General features: G+C 40.3%; 2 protein-coding genes across 2 annotated transcripts in view; one reads left to right on the top strand and one right to left on the bottom strand.

The window, feature by feature from the left end:
• The window catches only part of polr1e (polymerase (RNA) I polypeptide E), a 7,069-nt gene extending 2,430 nt beyond the window's left edge, over window positions 1-4,639 (top strand). Inside the window, exons 2-12 of the mRNA XM_015376245.1 lie at window positions 442-545; window positions 654-730; window positions 1,274-1,359; window positions 1,448-1,500; window positions 1,598-1,742; window positions 2,465-2,575; window positions 2,677-2,773; window positions 2,864-2,994; window positions 3,502-3,583; window positions 3,699-3,830; window positions 4,346-4,639. Of these exons, the coding sequence (XP_015231731.1) occupies window positions 442-545; window positions 654-730; window positions 1,274-1,359; window positions 1,448-1,500; window positions 1,598-1,742; window positions 2,465-2,575; window positions 2,677-2,773; window positions 2,864-2,994; window positions 3,502-3,583; window positions 3,699-3,830; window positions 4,346-4,511 (1,184 nt within the window). The 3' untranslated portion in view covers window positions 4,512-4,639. The remainder of the gene's footprint in view (window positions 1-441; window positions 546-653; window positions 731-1,273; window positions 1,360-1,447; window positions 1,501-1,597; window positions 1,743-2,464; window positions 2,576-2,676; window positions 2,774-2,863; window positions 2,995-3,501; window positions 3,584-3,698; window positions 3,831-4,345) is intronic.
• A 532-nt stretch (window positions 4,640-5,171) lies between these two features.
• fbxo10 (F-box protein 10) lies at window positions 5,172-17,772 on the bottom strand. The gene is made up of 11 exons (XM_015376244.1): window positions 17,529-17,772; window positions 16,651-17,249; window positions 14,767-15,567; window positions 13,341-13,490; window positions 13,021-13,157; window positions 10,537-10,607; window positions 10,305-10,457; window positions 9,869-10,219; window positions 9,058-9,368; window positions 8,775-8,962; window positions 5,172-5,444 (listed from the first exon to the last, which is right to left on the bottom strand). Exons 2-11 carry the CDS (start codon window positions 17,233-17,235, stop codon window positions 5,270-5,272), a joined length of 2,922 nt encoding a protein of 973 aa, XP_015231730.1. The 5' UTR covers window positions 17,236-17,249; window positions 17,529-17,772; the 3' UTR covers window positions 5,172-5,269.
• Window positions 17,773-18,344: the final 572 nt, after the last annotated feature.

Genomic DNA, 18,344 nt, shown 5'->3' with positions numbered 1-18,344 from the left:
ATTTAACTGACTAAGGTTTCTATCATTACATTTGATTTTATTTGTTCCTGCTCCCGGTGGTTGGAACATTTATTCCACTCTTGATTCTTGTGAGTGTAGTCTTTGTTCACTTTACAATAAAAAAAAAAATAAATAAACCAACAGTTTTGAAAACTTCGGTTTTCATTCTTTTCCTGCTTTGGGTGTCAACTTTCGCGGTTGCTAAGCAACAGAGCTTATGGCGGTAAAACCCGCCGAAGGGTAGAGCTGTTCGAATTCACAGCCAAAACTCTTCCGGTCTCCTTATTTTCAAGGACTTCGAAGGATCCAGTCTAGGTAGACCGCGTCCTTGGAGGATGCAGCCCAGGTTTTCGAACAGAGCACAGGAATACTTCCAGTGTTTCCCTCACTTTGGTCGCATCGATGGATAACGGCTGCTTTCTGAATCTCTCTCTCAAACAGTTCGCTTTTCAAATGCCTGTGTCAACCATGCAGAGCAACTGGATTTCAGCATGTACAAGAACACCGATGAGAAGAACCCCAGGAAGAAGAGCAGGCGGATAGTGGTGAGGAAGAGGATGATGATGATGATGATGATGAAGGCCTGCTGATTTCTGGATTGGCGAGCTTCTACTGTTGGGATTATTTATCAGTTTATGTTTTCTTCTGCTAAGGTTGCTGAATCAGAGAGGCTAAGTTATGTTGGTCAAAATTTTGGGGCTGAATCAATGAAATGCAACAACCTCTGCAAGTAAGTAAAGCTACATCTGTTATTAATTTAAATGGTTTTGCTTACTGTAGGAGTTATATTCCATTGTGCTATTTTAGTTTATTTTCTCCACTGCAAAATATAGTTATTGAGACTCATAGATCATCACAGTAGGAATTAAAGGAAAAGGTTTTAATAAAGGACAAATCCCTCAGCTAATTCAGCTTTGTTTGCTAATTGGTTGATGACGTCACCGCAGGTTTACCAATTGGGATGGAGGAGGAAGTTTCTCTAAACAATTGTATTTAGATGTGGAAAAATTCAACCAACAGTTGAACTTTTTTGATTTCACATTGGAAAATTTTACCTCTGCATTTAACCCATCCCCTTGGGGAGCAGTGAACCCTTAACCTCTTAAGGACTCAGAGTGGCAGTCTGTGAGGATCGAACCAGCTACTTGCAACCTTCTCAGAGCACAAGCTCACTGCTCTAACCCACTTGGCCAGCACTCCCCTTACGTGTTCCTTCACTGATCTTAGCCATAATGGCTGCTTGGTAAAACTGAAGCAAACAATATCTTCTCAGATATTATGTTGGAGTGCTGAACAAACAGACCATGCAAATGGAAGTACACAACGCTGTGTTGTTCAACATGCAGCCTGTTATCCCAGGTAATAAAACCAGTCATTTTAAAATCTTTTGAAATCTCTGAGAACGTTTCAGGAAAAGCTTGAAGTGATTATTTTTTTTTTTTACCAGGGGAGACGTCAACAGCTAAGCATCAGGATGCTGCTCAATCCTACAGAGACAGGGTACACTCACCAACCCCCATTCTTGAATAAACCCTCATGATCCAAATAACAGCGGTCATGTTTCAGCCCAATTGCTTTTTTTTGTTTTCTTCTTTAGGTTGACTTGTTGATTGAGGCATTTGGTACCAACAAACAGAAACGAGCTCTTGCCTCCCGTAGGCTGAACCAAGTGGGCAGCACTGCCCTGCAGAGCGCAGTGGCTAAAGCTGCCACTTCTGTGATCGATCAGAAGGGCCTTGAAGGTAAGGTCACCTGTTGCTTTGTCCAAATAAAATAAGGAATAAAATATAATGCCATTTTCAAGAGCTGATTCTGATTCTTAAGCTTTAAAAAAAAATGTTTTGTTTTTTTTTGATGTGTTCTGACCTGAAATTGCAGTGCTGATATAAAAAAAAGTTTTTAGTTTAACTGTTATTTATAAATTATTGATACCGGTATTAATATTAAGATTTAACATCAAATTAGTAAAGTTATGTTAGTTAATTGTAGCTGTAGGGACAGTGCAAATGCTTAAAATAAAATATCTTTCATTATATCAATCTTTATCATCTTTAGCTGCTTATTTCTTTTTTTTTTTTTGCTGAAACAGTTAATCGGTTATTGAAATAAATATCAACTAATGTAGTAATTGATAAATAGCTACTAGAGAATGGAAATTCTGAAACTTGCCCTTAGCTGACAGATCAGTTATACCATAATGTTCATAAAAAAAAAACTAAACTAAATAATATGTTGCCTTTAAAATGGAAAACCCTGTTTTATTCTATTAATATGCTCCATCCAGAACTTCTCAAGTCATATTCACCTGGTTTAAATTCAGTAAAAAAATTCAAGGAACCTTTTGCTGTTCGCTTGTTAATCAATTAATTGAAAAAAAAAAAGACAGGTTAATTGATTAGCAATATGATCATGGTTGGTCTGTTTTTCTATCACTTTATCAGATTTTATCTGTTATTCTTTCCAGCTCTCCAACAGGAAGTGGCGGAGACAGAGTCCCAGGGTGCTCTGGCGTCCCACCTGCCTCCTTGCAATCCGAACGCAGACCAAAGAGAGGACGTCTACCCATTCGATGAGCGTATCCTTTATTTCCTTCATGTCTGTGTGTGACTGTAAAGTTGCGATTGTAAATTAATCTCCACAGCAGAGCTTTTCTTCACCCTTAACTCACCTCCTCAGTGCTGGATCCAGTGGAGTTTGCTGCACTGGAGCAGCCTGGATCCAAGATGGCAGCACTCACCCCAGAAGAGCTGAAGAAGATGAGAGATGAAGGAAGGTAGGGTAAAAAAGGTCTCACCCTTCCTGAAATATTTCGGGTTTACCAGAAGGTTTGCTGCATGATGAATTTCATCTATACTTCTTGAAGGTGCTGGAGTGTTGTGAGGCATTTAGAGAACATGCCAGCTGTGGGCGAAGCCAGAGAGAAAGCGGCACGCTGCGCTTTTTACCTCTCTCTGCTCCTCAAGCTGGCGAGGCAGAAGACCGTCCCACGCAAGTGTGAGTAAATCCACCTTTCTACCACTTATCTTTTAAAAATTCAAACCTAAAATAACATTTATTGCACACAAATGAGACATTTTCTACCCTTTATTTCTTGCCGCTTAGATTTTTTTCTGAAAATAAAACCCATAAAATCAGTATCTCAGTAAATAAGTTCAATTCATACAAACCTTTTAATATAAGCTCCTGTTTAAGTTAGAGAAAATACAATATGTCATAGCAAACATTTAGCAAAGCTCTCAGGGTCTTTGGATAGTATGAAGATGTTTCAGGTATTTAGCTCAAACACTCGGAGGTCCAATTTGGAAAGCAGATAAAATGTTCTTGTAACTCAGCCCGAGGTTCTGTCTTTATTGCCTCCCTGATGCTGACTGAATGTTCAGCCGTACAATTTCCAGTCATCAGAGGGGAAAACAATAAGTTCATCAGAATGTCTACACCTTTTGCCATAATGCTTCACACTTAATGCATATTTACTCTCCAATAATCACTGTTTCTGGACAGTTGGACACGATGAAGGCTGCCCTCGCATCATTCAGAGCAAGCTGTTTAAAACTTTCACTGTGGAGTCTTTTAACAACGGGAGGTACGATGACCAAGTGACTGTTAGCTCTGTTTGCTGTTATTTGGAATATGTTTTGTTAAACAACGCCTCATTCTGCAACATGCATTTCTTTACCCTTTTTTCCTCCCATGTTTAGGGTGCAGAACATAGTTTCAACATCAATGCGTTCGAAGTTAGCAGCATATAGCCTTGCTCTGCTGCTGCATATGGGTCAAATGACTGCCGACCTCTCGCTACTGCATCGGGATCTGGGAATCACTGAACCCAAGTAAGAGCTGCTTTCATTCTCAGTGCTGTTAAAATTTTTTTTGGTCACATTCAAATGTTGGAAAGCAAACAGACTTTATTACTGAGTACTATAATCTGAGTAACAGTTTTTAAATGGTTAATGATGGAACTATAAATTACTCTACCAGAATATCCTCTGTAGCAGTGAAAATGGAGGATGCCCAACTCTGAATGTCTCAACTTTAAGTCTTCGAAGTGGCCTAGTTAAAGCCTGGTCTCATTTGTATTTTAAAAATTCCCCCACAAAGTGTAAGGTTAAGTTTGCCCCTTGTAACTCATTTGTATTTATTGTGGTTTTGTCATAATGTTAAAACAAATGGAGAAATTAGGTAAGGACATCATATGATGATATGAATCAATCAAGGAGACTTGAGTAAATATTTAGATTTCAGTGTGTTACTGAAGTCATGACAGTATTACTGGTAGTAAGGATATTTTCTTTTATTTTTTTCCCTCCCTTTCTTAAATAAAATATGACCAACTTGTTATATACAGGATGATCGAGGTTGCAAAGTCCATGGGGCTGTCTTTGATCAAACCACCCCGGACCAAAGGGGACGAGGCTGCGCAGGGTGGGGACCACAGACTGGCCACTGTTGTCTTACCGCTGGTCAAGTACGACCAGTTTGCTGAGAGACGGAAACGCAAGAAAATGCATTAAGGACTGAAGAAACAGGTGGAGAGACTGAAAGGAAATGGAAACACCACAAAGAGGAGCTGTTTATTATGTTTTGTAGACAAATAAAGTGGGTAAATGTGAGGTTCCACGTCTTATTTTGGTATCTGTTGGGAATGTTAAAAAAAAAAAAAAAACCTCTTAGTAACCAAACATCCAGCTTAAAAGTACAGGCACATTTGTAGACTTCACATATTGCACACTGAACATCCTTTTCCTTCTACTGGTTACAAGAAAGTGACAAAGCCTGGAAAACTCCCCTTCAAACACACATTACAAGAGGCAGAAGCTTAATGTTGGCTTTTTGTTGCATATTCACTTCATACAATCATCTCTCCAAACCCCTTTGCTACAATTTTTCATTTAAAAATGTCAAAAGAGGAACAAATGTACCAAACCAGATATAGTTTCTAAAGCCTCATCCTGCTGCTTGGGTTTGTTAAAGTGCACGTTCTAAACACAAACTATCAGAAGCAGAAAGACAAAGACAAGTCTGTGGTGACAAGGAACAAGTCTAGAGATATCTGGATGGGGTTGATCTTTTGTTTTATTAAATTTTCCCAGCTTTCCCTAAAAAAAAAAAAAAAAAAACAGGTTCCCTTTTATAAAACTGATCTCACAATTCTTTCAAACTGTCCTTTTAAATGATAAACTTCACCTGACAAAAAAAGTCAGTACTTTGTTTTGATCAGTTGCTGAAGTGAAAGCAACATCATCCCCCCCTCGAGTGTTTGTCCAGTAATTCACAGGATGGAGCAGAACATGCTGCCGTTGTGACAGCCGCTCTCTACAGCAGCCCCGACCCTGGTGGTCATTGAAATGCCAAGCCGGGAGGGATACTGGGAGGACGAGAGGCCTGCAGGGGAGCTGGCCAGAGGGCGAGGAGGAGGGTTTTCCAGCACACAGGGTGGGGAACCACTGCAAAATATGAAGAGAAATAACAGGGATAAATAAGTGGTGGCTATTGAAGCTTATTCCAGTGCCTGTTTGTAAACCATTTTTTTTTTTACTTTAATCTGTATTTATAGTTTAGGCCTTTTTTTTTTATATTAATAAAACCTCTTGAACAGATCCAGTTCAGTTCATTGGTTTATTTAGAATTGCTCAATAGAAAACAAATCAGTAACTTCCTAAAGTGGGACATTGCTTTTTAGAAATAAAATTCTGAAAAGTGTGGCTGGCATTTTTAATCGAAAAACTTTGTTGGAATATTCATACATTTAGGAGTCAGGTGTACAAACCCTACTAGTTTTATTCCCTGGGGTTGAGATAAGCTTCCCAGCATGCTTTTCCATTTTATAGCTGCCCCTGTTTTAGCAGAACCTCAGATCAGCTTTGCTGTTACTGCTGAAGAAAAGCATCCACACATCAGGATTCTTATAGCAAAGATAGAGATGGTGTTTATTAAGTGTTCTGTAGGCTAAAAATAGGCCCAAAAGTCAAATTTAGGCTCATCTGTCTAGACGAGTGTTTCCCAACCTTTTTTGTCCCTTTGGACATTTTGGATTACCATGAGTACCCCTCTCAGTCAATTAATCATTTTCTAAAAGTAGAACATACAATAACTGATTATAAAATAAAAACGATTTAACTTAAATCTTTTAATTTGAGCATTTAATTCTTGGACATTTTATTCTTTCCATTGCAAAAAACAAAACAAAAATATAAATGTGTTTCCTGGAAGTTAGTAAGGAACTGAAATAAATGCAGAATAAAGTCCTATCATCAACCTATATTTATAAAAACGAGCTCCTCTGAGTAACTCCCTTATGGTCAGATTTAAACTTAAGGAATTGGGAACAAAATACAGAACAAAAATGATAGTCAGCCTGACTTAATTAGATTTACTTTGTTTTCAACCAAATACCTGAGCTGCTTTGATAAACTCCGGTATCTCAGTGTGAAAAACAGCTGATACCAGTCTGTTCCTCTGCATGGTTTTGACACGTGTCAAAGCTGAAGTTGAACTCAAACATATAAGGAAAACTTACTTTTTGGTTGATAAAAGCTTATTTAAATTTTCAATTGGTCCTCACAAAGCAAAACAGATCCCAGCACTATTTTATTTTACTACCAAAGAAAAGATTTTCATGTACCCCTTGCAATGCACTCGCTGACCACTAGGGTTACGCATACCCCCTGTTGGGAATCCCTGCTCTAGAGTACCTTACTCCACATAAATGCTGTGTTCCCTATGTGGCTTATGGAAAAACCTTTAAACAAGATTTCTGATAGCCATCAATAACAGTTTTCTGCATCTAGTTTCCCCGTAAAGTTAATCATTTCTATTTAATGGATTATTTGTTAAATAGCGCTCCAAGCTTTCACTTTCTATTTTTATCACCAATGATAAACATTTTTACACTAATATTCTCCAACAAACATCTGAGGGTCTAAGATTAATGTGCACATGTGGGCTTTATCACTTTTTATCTGAACAGTAAAGTCATATCAGAGTTAATGATGATCCATCACACACACAAACACCCTAACAGTTTCAGATGCATTTCTGAGAATTCTCTCCGTCTCTAAACTGCCCTACTCTGTGTGGGTCTATCACAAAAAAACAGAATGAGAAAAAATCTGAATAAATTTAGAAAAGCAGTTCTGGCCTCGAGCAAAGCCTTCGAATGACAGCGTTTGCATATCTTTTCTTTAAAATTAGTTTGAACACCAACATGTCCATCACATTAACAGGGAAATTCAATTAAAAGCTCTTTTCTAATGTAGGTGTTTGGGATTTTGTTCCTAAGTTTAGGATAATCACTTGCACTGTAAAATTAGAACTTATAAAGTTCTGGGTTGGAAAAGGGAGACTCTTAAATTAACTGGCTAGTTTTTACTAGAAAATTAAATATTTCTTTGTATTGCTTTACAGCAGGAGTCTGCAATATTATTTGGCTCTCTAGATTATAATTTATAATCTAGAGAGCCAAATAATAAATATCACCGTGCCTCAAATTGAAGGAAAAAACTTGCAAAAGGAGAACAAACCCATTCCGAAGGGTTACTGAAATTCTTTGGAAAATATAGTAATAAAAAAAAAATCCCACTTAAAAAAGATCCAAAATATATATATTAGTTATATTTAAATTCAATTTAAGGTCAATTAATTTTGGAATTTCAACATTTTTACCGCATTGGCCTGAATACAAGACATTTTTTTCTAGTTAAAATCGATGTGAAAATGAGGGGTGGTCTTATATTCAGGGTCTAACCAATTATACAGGCTGGCAGTTGTCTGAGGCTGCTACACGAACACAAAAGCAGAGGGGGCGCCATTTTTTTTTTTTGTAAAGCCAGTGTGACCTCATGTAGATGGAAAACACAACAGAGAAGTGACAAGGGTGGTAGAAATGGAGAGTCGCTCCCCAGAACGGAGTGGATCAAAAGTTTGCAGACATCTGAGGTAGAGTTATGACGCCAATTTTAAAATAATGGTCGTCAACGCAGGGGAGGGGTCAAATAACTGTCAGGCACTAAAGAAATATGGCGTTACAGTGTGCAATGTCAGAAGAGGGAACGTTCAAAAAGACTACGAACAGCTAAAGGAAAGTATCAAAAAATTGCAGGGCTGCATTGTGGGAGTAGGAGTGACAGCGAGTACAGCGGGGAAGAGGATGCTTATGAGTCATGCAGGTTTTTGAGACGTTCCATGAGCAAAGTTCCACTTGCATTCCAGTTGAAGTGTTGCAAAATTTCACCAATGTTTCATTGCACCAATCTTTCAATAGAATATTATTTCAATGAAATTCTTAGCACCTAAATATAAAATAAATGTACTTTATCAGTCTTTATTTTCCTTTTTGTTTTGTTACTAAAACTGGTCATGGAAAGAGGGGGTTGTCTTGTCTAATCAGTGTCGACCTATAGTCGGGTCAGTATGGGAGTATGTAGGAGGAAATGTTCACCAGCATTTATTAGTATATCTATTTTAGCAAAGATTAGCTGGCTCTTCATCATTTTCAGCCAAAGTGATGAAGATCCAGTGTCGAGTGTCTAAAGAGCCACAGCCTGCAGACCTTTGATTTATAATAACATTTTGACGTTTGTGGCCATCTACCATCAGTGACGGTGAAAAAGGAGCACGGAAGCACAAATCGCAAGAAAACTACGTCTAACTTTGACACTTTCTAGGTAGAACTGATGCAGCCAAATTTTCCCTCAGAAAATCAGCAGAGGCTGCTTGCTTTGACATTGAAGGGAGAAGAAAAAAAAAAGTCACTTTTCACTCAGTTGCTTGGTTACCTGTCATTATGCCTTAGAATACTGTTGTTACGCAACATGCAGCTTTCATTTCCAGCATCCGTGTGTAGGAGTGGTTTCTTGTTTTCTGGGTGACCCTGGAACAGGATATTGTCGTGGACGACACCTTTCACTGGGCCCAGCAGAGCAATACCACAGCCCTGGGCTGGTTGGACACGGTTACGAACCACCTGAAGACCAAAAATCACCAAACTCACATCATATGCACAGAGGCAAAGATCTGAATATGAGCATCTCTGAAATAAGTCTAAAAAAACCATCTTACCTTGATATCAGTGCTTGCAGAGACCTGGATGCCGTAACCGCAGTTACCAACCACATCATTCTCCACAATCTGCCCACTGCCACTGAACCTGACACCGTGGCCCCTGTTTTCATAGATGCCATTACCGCGGAGCTCAACTCTGCAGTCCTTTTCCACTGTAACACCGCCCCGGCCGTTTTCCACGATGCAGTTAGTAACGAGGCGGGTCAGCTGAGTGCTCTGCAGCACGGCGACGCCTGGGCCGCAGTTCCTGTTCATAAGGTTGGCAAAAACATTCAGGGCCTCGCTGCTCTTCACATACAGGCCGACCGCTACAGAAAGGCAGAAACAGGGAGAATTATGAGGGAAGATTTGGTGCTTTAAGAAAACTCCTCGAAAGGCTTTATTTAGTTTGTTACATTCTTCATGTTGCAACCACTGTGGATCACATGGGTTTGAACTTTTTTCTATAAAAAAGCTCTTTACCTTAATACCTCTAAATAAAATTCCTATTGCTTTTACAAGTTGCTTAAATTGTGCTGTGCCAGATGATGGTGGCAGCATCATGCTGTTCAGATGCTATTAGGAGGAAGAAGGGGACGTAACCACAGTCTTTCCTGGAAGTGTCATCGATGACACTAATTATACAGCCAGAGATAAAAGAAATAGCTTAGTCTAAAGCATATTCACATGTGTTAGAATGACCCCGTCAAAGACCAGACCAAAATCAGCTGTTTTTCAGTGGCTGTAATGTGACAAAATGTAAACAAGCAGAAAAGGCATGCATACTTTAACCAGGAATACATGCATCTTTTGAAACACAGCTTAGTACCTCCATTGTAGCTCACACAGTTGCCCTCCATCAGCGCCACGCTGACAGAACGCCGAGCAGAGTGTCTCTCATCCTCGCTGTCTAGATCGCTCTCCCAAGCAAACAATTCCCCTTCTTCATTGAAGTTCTCCTGTCCTTCCCTGGCTTCTCCTTCCACTCCCCTCCTTTCCCCATTGCCTATATCTCCACCAACCCCCTCCTGAATGGGCCAGTTCCCCTCCCTGGCTTCAATGTTGTCCGGATCTTTCCTGCAGAACACCGCCAGTCCGTACATACAGTTATGAACAATGTAATTCCCCAAGAGCTGTGGGAGGCTGGATGACATAACCCACATGCCGCAGCCTTTGTTACCTAAACAAATCAAAGTAGGTGAGCTTATAACTGCACTCTGGTATAAAATGATACAGTCCACCATAGTGAGGCTGAAGGGACTTACAGTAGACATGGTTTCCCTCAATAAGTCCTCGTCCTCTCTCTCCCACCACCACTCCATCAGAGTAACCATAACAGATAAAGTTGTTCCTCAGTATTGGGTCCCCTCCTCTTCTGATGTCCACCCCTCCCCACTGGTTCTCTCTTATCACATTTTCTAGAATAATAAAAACAAACATATTTGCATTAATAGTCTAGTACAAATAAAGAAATATTGCTTAGTCATCAATGCAAACCTGTTATCAGCCCTCTGCCATTCTCGTTGATGGCAATTCCTGCTGCCTGGCCCTGGAAGATGCGATTCCCACTACAGGTAGACAGAAACAATAGTTCAGTCATGTTGAAGCTTTCAATTTGGGGAGTGGTGGACTAGTGGTTAGGGCATAGAGATTGCAATCCTGAGATTCTGAGTTCGAGCCCCACTCCCACAGACTGCCACTCTGGGTCTCTGTGCAAGACCCTTAATATGGGGCCAAAATTGTTGTTTTATTATTTACAAATGTGTGTGGAGAGTTGTATATCTGTATCTCGATTTGTGCGTGTGCAGGGGGATTTGAAAATGTGTAAATGAAACTGACAGTGAGTGAGGAGATTTGTGTGTCTGTACAACAATCTGCAAATGTGCAAAACTACTTGTGTGTCTGTAATCTGGTTTGCAAATGTGTAAAAAAATCCACAAATCTGTATTCAGATCTACAAATATGTACTGAGATTTACAAATCTGTAGTAAGATTTGCAAATGTGTAGAACAATCTGTAAACACACACAGAGACGGCTACAAATAATCCATGGGTAAGCGACTTAAGTGTAAAAAAAAAATTCCTTTTTTTGTTTTTTTTGGGATTATTTGTAGCCGCAAACGTTCGAACCATCTCGCTGTTAGCAGCCATCTTTCCTTGTCAAGTCAACTCCCGCAGCGGGGAAAAAAAAAGGAAGAGGAAGAGGCAGCCTGCGAGCCTGCGCCCAGGGCAGCAAATCCAGATATTACAGATACAAATCCTTTTACGCATTTGTGCATCTCACATGGCAGAAGTGTAGTAAAAATCACGTGTGTAAAGAGAGCCAACCGAGAAACCGCTGGACTTGTAACCAATGATGTGTCTATATTTCTGGGTGTTAAAGCGAAAATACTTCGGACACAGTGTCAAATGTCGGACACATTTGAAAATCTTACTACAGATTTGTAAATCTCAGTACATATTTGTAGATCTGAATACAGATTTGTAGATTTCTTACACATTTGCAAACCAGATCACAGACACACAAGTAGTTTTGCACATTTGCAGATTGTTGTACAGACACGCAAATCTCCTCACACATTTACAGTTTCATTTACACATTTTCAAATCCCCCTGCACACGCACAAATCGAGATACAGATATACAACTCTCCACACACATTTGTAAATAATAAAACAACAATTTTGGCCCCATACTTAACCCCACACTTTTTATTTTCATAAGTAGGCCAGTGTCAGCTTAGGTCATAGAGTTGATGCACAGAGACGAGAAGGACGAAGAAACAGATAAGGAGGGATAGGATGACCAGAAGAAGATGAGGGGGAGAAGAAGCAGGAAAGTAGACCAGGACCCTTTATAAAAAATAGGTTGTCAAATCTTTAGTGAGCAGTACTGGATTGCGTGTAAATCTTTGCATTGAATTATATTGATCTCCTGAGATCTGAGGAGTGTAATGAGTTGTTAATCCAATCTCCAGCTTTCTGTATTCTAAATAAAATTGTTAAAAGTAAATTACAGGACTACCTTGCATTTCATCATAAAGCTTTGGTTTTTGTTTATATTAAAGTTGAAGTCTGTAAGTTTTTAAAAATCACTTTTTTGTCATATTGGCTAAAACTGTCCCTATGCCCAGACAGCAGTACATGTGATATGTAACCTGTGAAAAAAACTGCTTCAATTGGTCCCGCCTACTGCCTGTATTTCAATCTGGAAAAGAATATTTCGGGACGAGTCAAAACAACCAATCACAGCCAGAGGAGCGTCTGATGGAGCGTCAATCACAGCTCACACACGCTGATTGATTTAAGAATCTGAATCTGTAACTAATTAAAAATGGTATTTTACTTCCATCACTAAACATAAAAAGATTGTTAAAAAAGAAAAAAATGTCTGTGTTTTTATATTAAAATTATGGTTCCACTTGTATTTGTAATGGGATCCAATCAGCTGCCTCTCCAAACAACGTTTCAACCGCGGCCCTCCCCTGAATCTCAATAAACCAAGTGATAAAAAGGGGACTGATATGTACAAAAAGTCTGACCATAACCTAAAAGAGCACAATGGGGATGAATTAGAACAGAGACTGTGAGCTAAAGCTTTCTGGTCCAGCAGCCAAATGTTCTACTGGAAGAATGTCAAATATTCCCATAAAAACACAGATAAACCCTGAAGACTAATTTCCCAGACAAGTTCTACAGCTGCAAAGGTTTGGCCACAGACTTCAAGTCTTAGTATTAAAGGGAGATAAATAGTCTTATACTTTTGGCAACAGTTTCCATTTCTAATTGCTGAACATTCTACGCTAAGTGGACTTACGAAAACTGTTGTGGGTGTCATGCTTTCCAGAGATAAAAAAAATACTTAAGAAATCCAGAGTGAGGGGCGATCATGATTCATGCACAGTTAATAGTATCTAAATATTTAAGGGTTCAACACCCAAACAATTTTAAGAAAGATAGATGTTGGTGCAGTCCGACTTACCTCACCACTGGGTTCCCGCTGAAGAGAATGTACACACCAGCTTCTTTGTTGTTATAGATCAGGTTGCTCCTCACTGAACCTTTCCCATTGCCAAGGACAACAACCCCAGAGCGCAAACCGCTGTGGATCTTATTGCACTGTGGAACAAAAAGACAGAATCTCAGAAATTCAGCTCCCTTTGTGCCAGCATTCTCAATAAAATTCATTTAACAAGAATTGACATTTAACTGTTAGAACAGGGAAAGTATTTTTCTATACCAACTGGCACATAATTTCATCAATAAAAAGTTTAACTTTATTATACAGTGTATATGACTTACCAGGATGATGGGGTTTGCCCCTTTCCGGATGTCCAGTCCAGCCTCTCCGTTGGAGTGGATGTTGTTTTCTGCTATGAGGCCCTGAGCAGAAAGGCGCAGGAACACACCCGAAGCACGGCACTCGCACACCTCATTTCTTAGCATCACAATCTAATGAGAGAGAGAGAACAAACCAGCAGCTCAAATAACAGCTTGAGAAGGAAGCTGCTTTAAATTACCCATGATCTGAGTCCCTCAACTTGGTATAATTAGGAATATACCTTGTGATATCTAAACTTGTAAGGATATACTGTGATTCTCAGTGTGCACACCTCTGCTAAAATGTTATTTTAAATGGAAAAAACTAAAACAAAACAAAAATTCGCTGATATCTTAATTTATTACACCTATTAGATGTTAAAAACAAAAGAACAATATGGTTAAAAAACACACCAAAAACAGCATAACAGCTGTAAAGTAATATTTCATAGAACCGAGTTTTGATGCTTTTCAGCATCAGCCCACATCTTCACTTATATATGAAAACTCTTTAATTTCCATATGACCTCTTCAATTAGCCATAAATTTCTTTTCGGATTTGGTTCTTGAACCTGGTAATGCCTTTCAAAAACTAACTTAACTTTCCCCCCAGAAAGTCACTCTAATGCAAACTGACATGCTTGCTTGGACTTCCTGGACAACCAACAATATGCAGTAAGTTCGACTTTCCAATCTAGCACAATAAAATATATTGGGTCAGTTTTTAAAACCGGTCATAACTTAATTTGAACTGGTAAAAACATATATTTTATCAAAAGAACAGCAACACCAGAGCATGATCTCGCCACCAACATGTTTCACCATTGGAATGAGTTAATTTGACACCAAGCATCTCCTTTCAACCATAAAACCACCTCTCATGGTTCATAAACATTGCTGTTGAGGGTTCCATACTCTTGATTAAGTAGATAAAAACAAATAAGTTAGTAACCTCCCTGCAAACTATGGTTTTTGCAAAAGCATGCAAATATGGAAAAGTTTGGAAGTGATCAATAGGCGATCGCTGAAGTTCAATGCAGATTGATAAAACTGAATATACTTGATAGTAGATCTTAAAATCAAAGCTGAAATTAAAATGAAAAAGTGTTTTAGGAAAGTATTAATTTCAAGGTTTGCACACTTTTAATAACCAGGTCACTGCACCTGGAAGGGCAGCACCTAAAGCTCCAGCTTTATTCTTAAAACTTGCATCTTTTCAATTTTCATTTTTAATACCCCACCCTCAGCAGATTAGCTTGTTTTTGGGTCATAAATGAAATAAAATGTATACCCATTATTTCATTGTTTTACATCACAATATCCTGATATTTTAACAGGGTGTGCAGACTTTTGAAAGCGATTGTATTTGAAACATTTATTAGAGAATAAAAACAGCAATTTCAATTACTGTGGAATGCTGGATGCAGCGGACGGCATAGTTCAGGCCGCGGAACACGTTTTCTTCCAGCCGAGCCTGTCCATAGTTTGACAGGTGAACACCCCCCTTCCCGTCCCTGAACAGGCAGCGCCTGATGATGCAGCCGAGGATCGATGATGCCAACATCTGGGCCTCGGGGTCTCTGTCTAGCTCCTGCTGAAGGTTGAGGGGTTCAGGCGTTACAGATGGGGGGTCAGGGGAGCAGGCTAGTGGCAGAGAGCCATCCGCCCGTGTCTTCAGTAAATGGGACAGCCCATGGTGGTCATAAGGGATTTTGTAATCCAGTCGACAGAACTTCTTGGTGGTTTTAATTCCCTCTTGGCTCTCCTGCTCTCCATCGCTTCGCTCACCGTCACTCCAGCCATCTTCTATAACTGTGCCCCGACATGCTGCATCTCCACCTGTCCGTCTCCTCCAGTCCTCCATGTTAACGTTGTCCCTTTTAAAATTACCATCAGCCTCAGCAATGGAACTTCCTTCAGGAATCCTGGAGGTGCCGTCAGCCTTAGGCGGGAACGTTCTAGCCAAAGCAGCCAAGTGCTTGCAGGCCCAGTTTCTTTCCGATGCCGGAGGACCCTCCACCGTCACTGAAGCGGTGTCGCTACCCGAGAAATCACAGCTGTCCATCAAACTGAGCACCACGCCAAGCAGGTGGGCAGAGCTGCCCTGGGAGAAGGAGCAAAAACGAGCCTGGCACGTCCCGGGGCCGCGGACCTGCAGCTGGGCTCCTTCAAAGTTGCAGTTATCTAGTTGAACGTGACCCCATGATGTCTGCAGGGAGACAAGGACAGTAATGTGATTGGAATCAGACCCACTCAGCAACAAAGACAAAACCATTATCAGGACAAGTATTGACGGTATTCTTCCTTGCAAAACAACCTATGCTACACCCATGTAGTAAAAGAAAAAAAATGTTCTATAAAGTGTAAAAGAAAAGGGGTTGCATTTAATCATCTCAATTCACATTTTCAAGTCTTCCTGCAAAATCTCAAAAGGATTTAGCTCCCCTTATCAAATCTGAAGCAATAGATTTATTTATACTGAGATTAAATGATGCACAGGAGGACAATCTACCAATTAGCGTCATTCCTGCCCGAGGCCGTCAACCTGTACAATTAATCTCTCTGACAATCATTTCATTACTTATTATTTATTCATTTAATTACCTCACTTTGCACAACAACACTGTCATGTGCAATAATAACAATTTATGTACTGAGCAGCATTGTATATTGTTAATACTGTTGATTGTACATACTGTGATCCTTATTTTATTCTTATCTTATTGTATTCCTATATCTTATTTTACACTGTTTATATGGGAAGGGTGTAATTTTACTTACATATTTTATAAAGTTTTATATGTTTGCTCTATTTTACTTCTGTAGACGGTTTCACTGCAAGAAAATAATTTTCTGCAAGGTTTTAATAAAGTAATTCTGATTTTGAAATAGTTGGCTTATAAGGAAAAACTTGATCAAGCATGCTTAGTCGATGCAATCAACTGGTTTTCCTTAGATAGAAAACTTTGAACCAATTTGACTGTATGATCTGGTGAACTGTAAAGTGCCTTGAGATGACATTAGTTGTGAATTGGCGCTATATAAATAAACTGAATTGAATCAATGGTAAACCTCCTGATGTGCTCAATATGGCACACATCTCTCATTTGTTTTTGTAAAACAAAATGAATGTGAAACCGATGGAACCTTTTTCTGTCGCTGTGCGATCATGCACTGCTTTGTGTTGGTCTATCAGGTGAATTAAACTTTAGTTTGTGGCTGCAGTGTTAGGATAAATGTTTTAACAGTGTGAATACTTTTTAGGGTACTGCGTGACAAGCTGTTACAACACCTTGTAGACAACAGTGGAGAACCAGGGTGGCATAAACACCAGGTTACAGAGCCGGGCAGTTGGGCACTGCTGCTCAATGCAAACCAGGAGGGCCACCTCACCCAGCCGCCCGACGCCAACCAGCTCCACGGGGACTTTCAGCACCAGCTCAGCTTGCTCCTCATACACCCCTGGATGGAGCACCACACGATCGTAAGGCCCCACCGCTCCAAGAGCCCCACGCAGGGTCTCAAACTCGCACCCGGGGCCCACATGCAAAACCCGGCGGTCTTTTCGTCTACGGAAAAAGAGCAGGCAGGCGGAAGACTGCAGCTCCTGCCCGTTTCGGGTCCAGGTGCGGGTGGCGAGGGCGTGCTGTTTCAGGGCCTCCCTCCAGGATGGGGGCTCCAGGTGGGGCTGACTGGGCCAGTTGGGATGCCGACACTCAGGACAACCCAGGCAGAGCTGCCTCCAGCGGGTGTTATCAAGGGAGAAGATGAGCTCCCTCCAGGCACGACACACCTGGCAGCAGCGGCCCAGGTCAGGGAGGGGGAGGTAGGCCAGGATGACTCTCCACAGCTCCACGGGGAGGCTCCCCACCTCCATGGCAGCAGAGACACCTGGAGACAGGAGCAAAACAACAGGGAACCACACAGGTCAACATTAATAAACACACTTAATCATGTGATACTATTGCTGTTATCATAGAGTGGAAAACAATGGTAAATGTTAAGAGTCAGGATATATTCTTAATGTTTATATGATAAACATCCAAAGCTTTGCTTCCTTCAAAGTTTGCAAGAAATAAAGATGGCCAGCTAGCAGGACTGCACCGCTGGTTGATGCAACTTATTGCGCAACTACCGTTAGCTCCACATGATGAAGAAGAAAAACCCTACCTTTCAGCAGTTCGCCATAAGTGGACGGATCAACACATGTCGGCTCGATGTTGGAGCGCTGTTTACCGAGCGCTCCATGTCCGCCTGCGGGAGAAGCTCCTCACAGCCGCCGCTGCAGCAGCTGCTGTTCGCCGCAGCGCGTCATGGTGGCTGCAGATCACAAATATGGAGCTCAGAGCGGAAAGGCTGCCAGTTTACGGCGAGAGGCGAACACAGGTCTCCATCTTCCGCTTCCAAAAAGTGGGCGTTTACCTTTAAGACCCCATTTCCCTGTGCGCCCCCTCCCCTTCCTCCCTCCTTCCACGCAAAAGTACTGGCGCGCGCCATCAGGCAAAAGGGCGGATCTCACATATATTTGTCCCTGGGCCAGCCTATTTGTTGGGGCCCCAACAATACATGCATGGATGTTTTTTATGGAAGCAAATCGTTACCATATTTCAAATGAAAAAACATTTTCAGAAATGCTTTTTCATTGTAAGAATGTGGCTGCATTGTTTGACTCATAAATGAAATTAGTAATCAATAATCCTGTTTGCATTTAAATTTTCTTCTTTAACACTGCTCATCCTTTTATTTAATTAAAATGTGTTTTAAATTAAAAATTTAAATAAAAATTTGTCCACTACACCTTTACTTTAGACAGCCTGGATGTTTAAATATATGCATCCAGTTGTTAGCAAAGGCTGTAGGAAAGTATAGTTTGGCTTTATTTAGAAAATATAGAAGTTGTTGTTGTTAATTTTCTTTTGGAACAGTGTATGTGTATGAGATGACATGTATTGTGAATTGGCGCTATATAAATAAACTGAATTGAAT

The sequence above is a fragment of the Cyprinodon variegatus genome, unplaced genomic scaffold (assembly GCF_000732505.1).
Source record: "Cyprinodon variegatus isolate N-32 unplaced genomic scaffold, C_variegatus-1.0 Scaffold131, whole genome shotgun sequence".
Classification (NCBI taxonomy): domain Eukaryota; kingdom Metazoa; phylum Chordata; class Actinopteri; order Cyprinodontiformes; family Cyprinodontidae; genus Cyprinodon; species Cyprinodon variegatus.
Note: the sequence above shows the minus strand (reverse complement) of the source record. Positions and strands in the feature narration are given on the sequence as shown.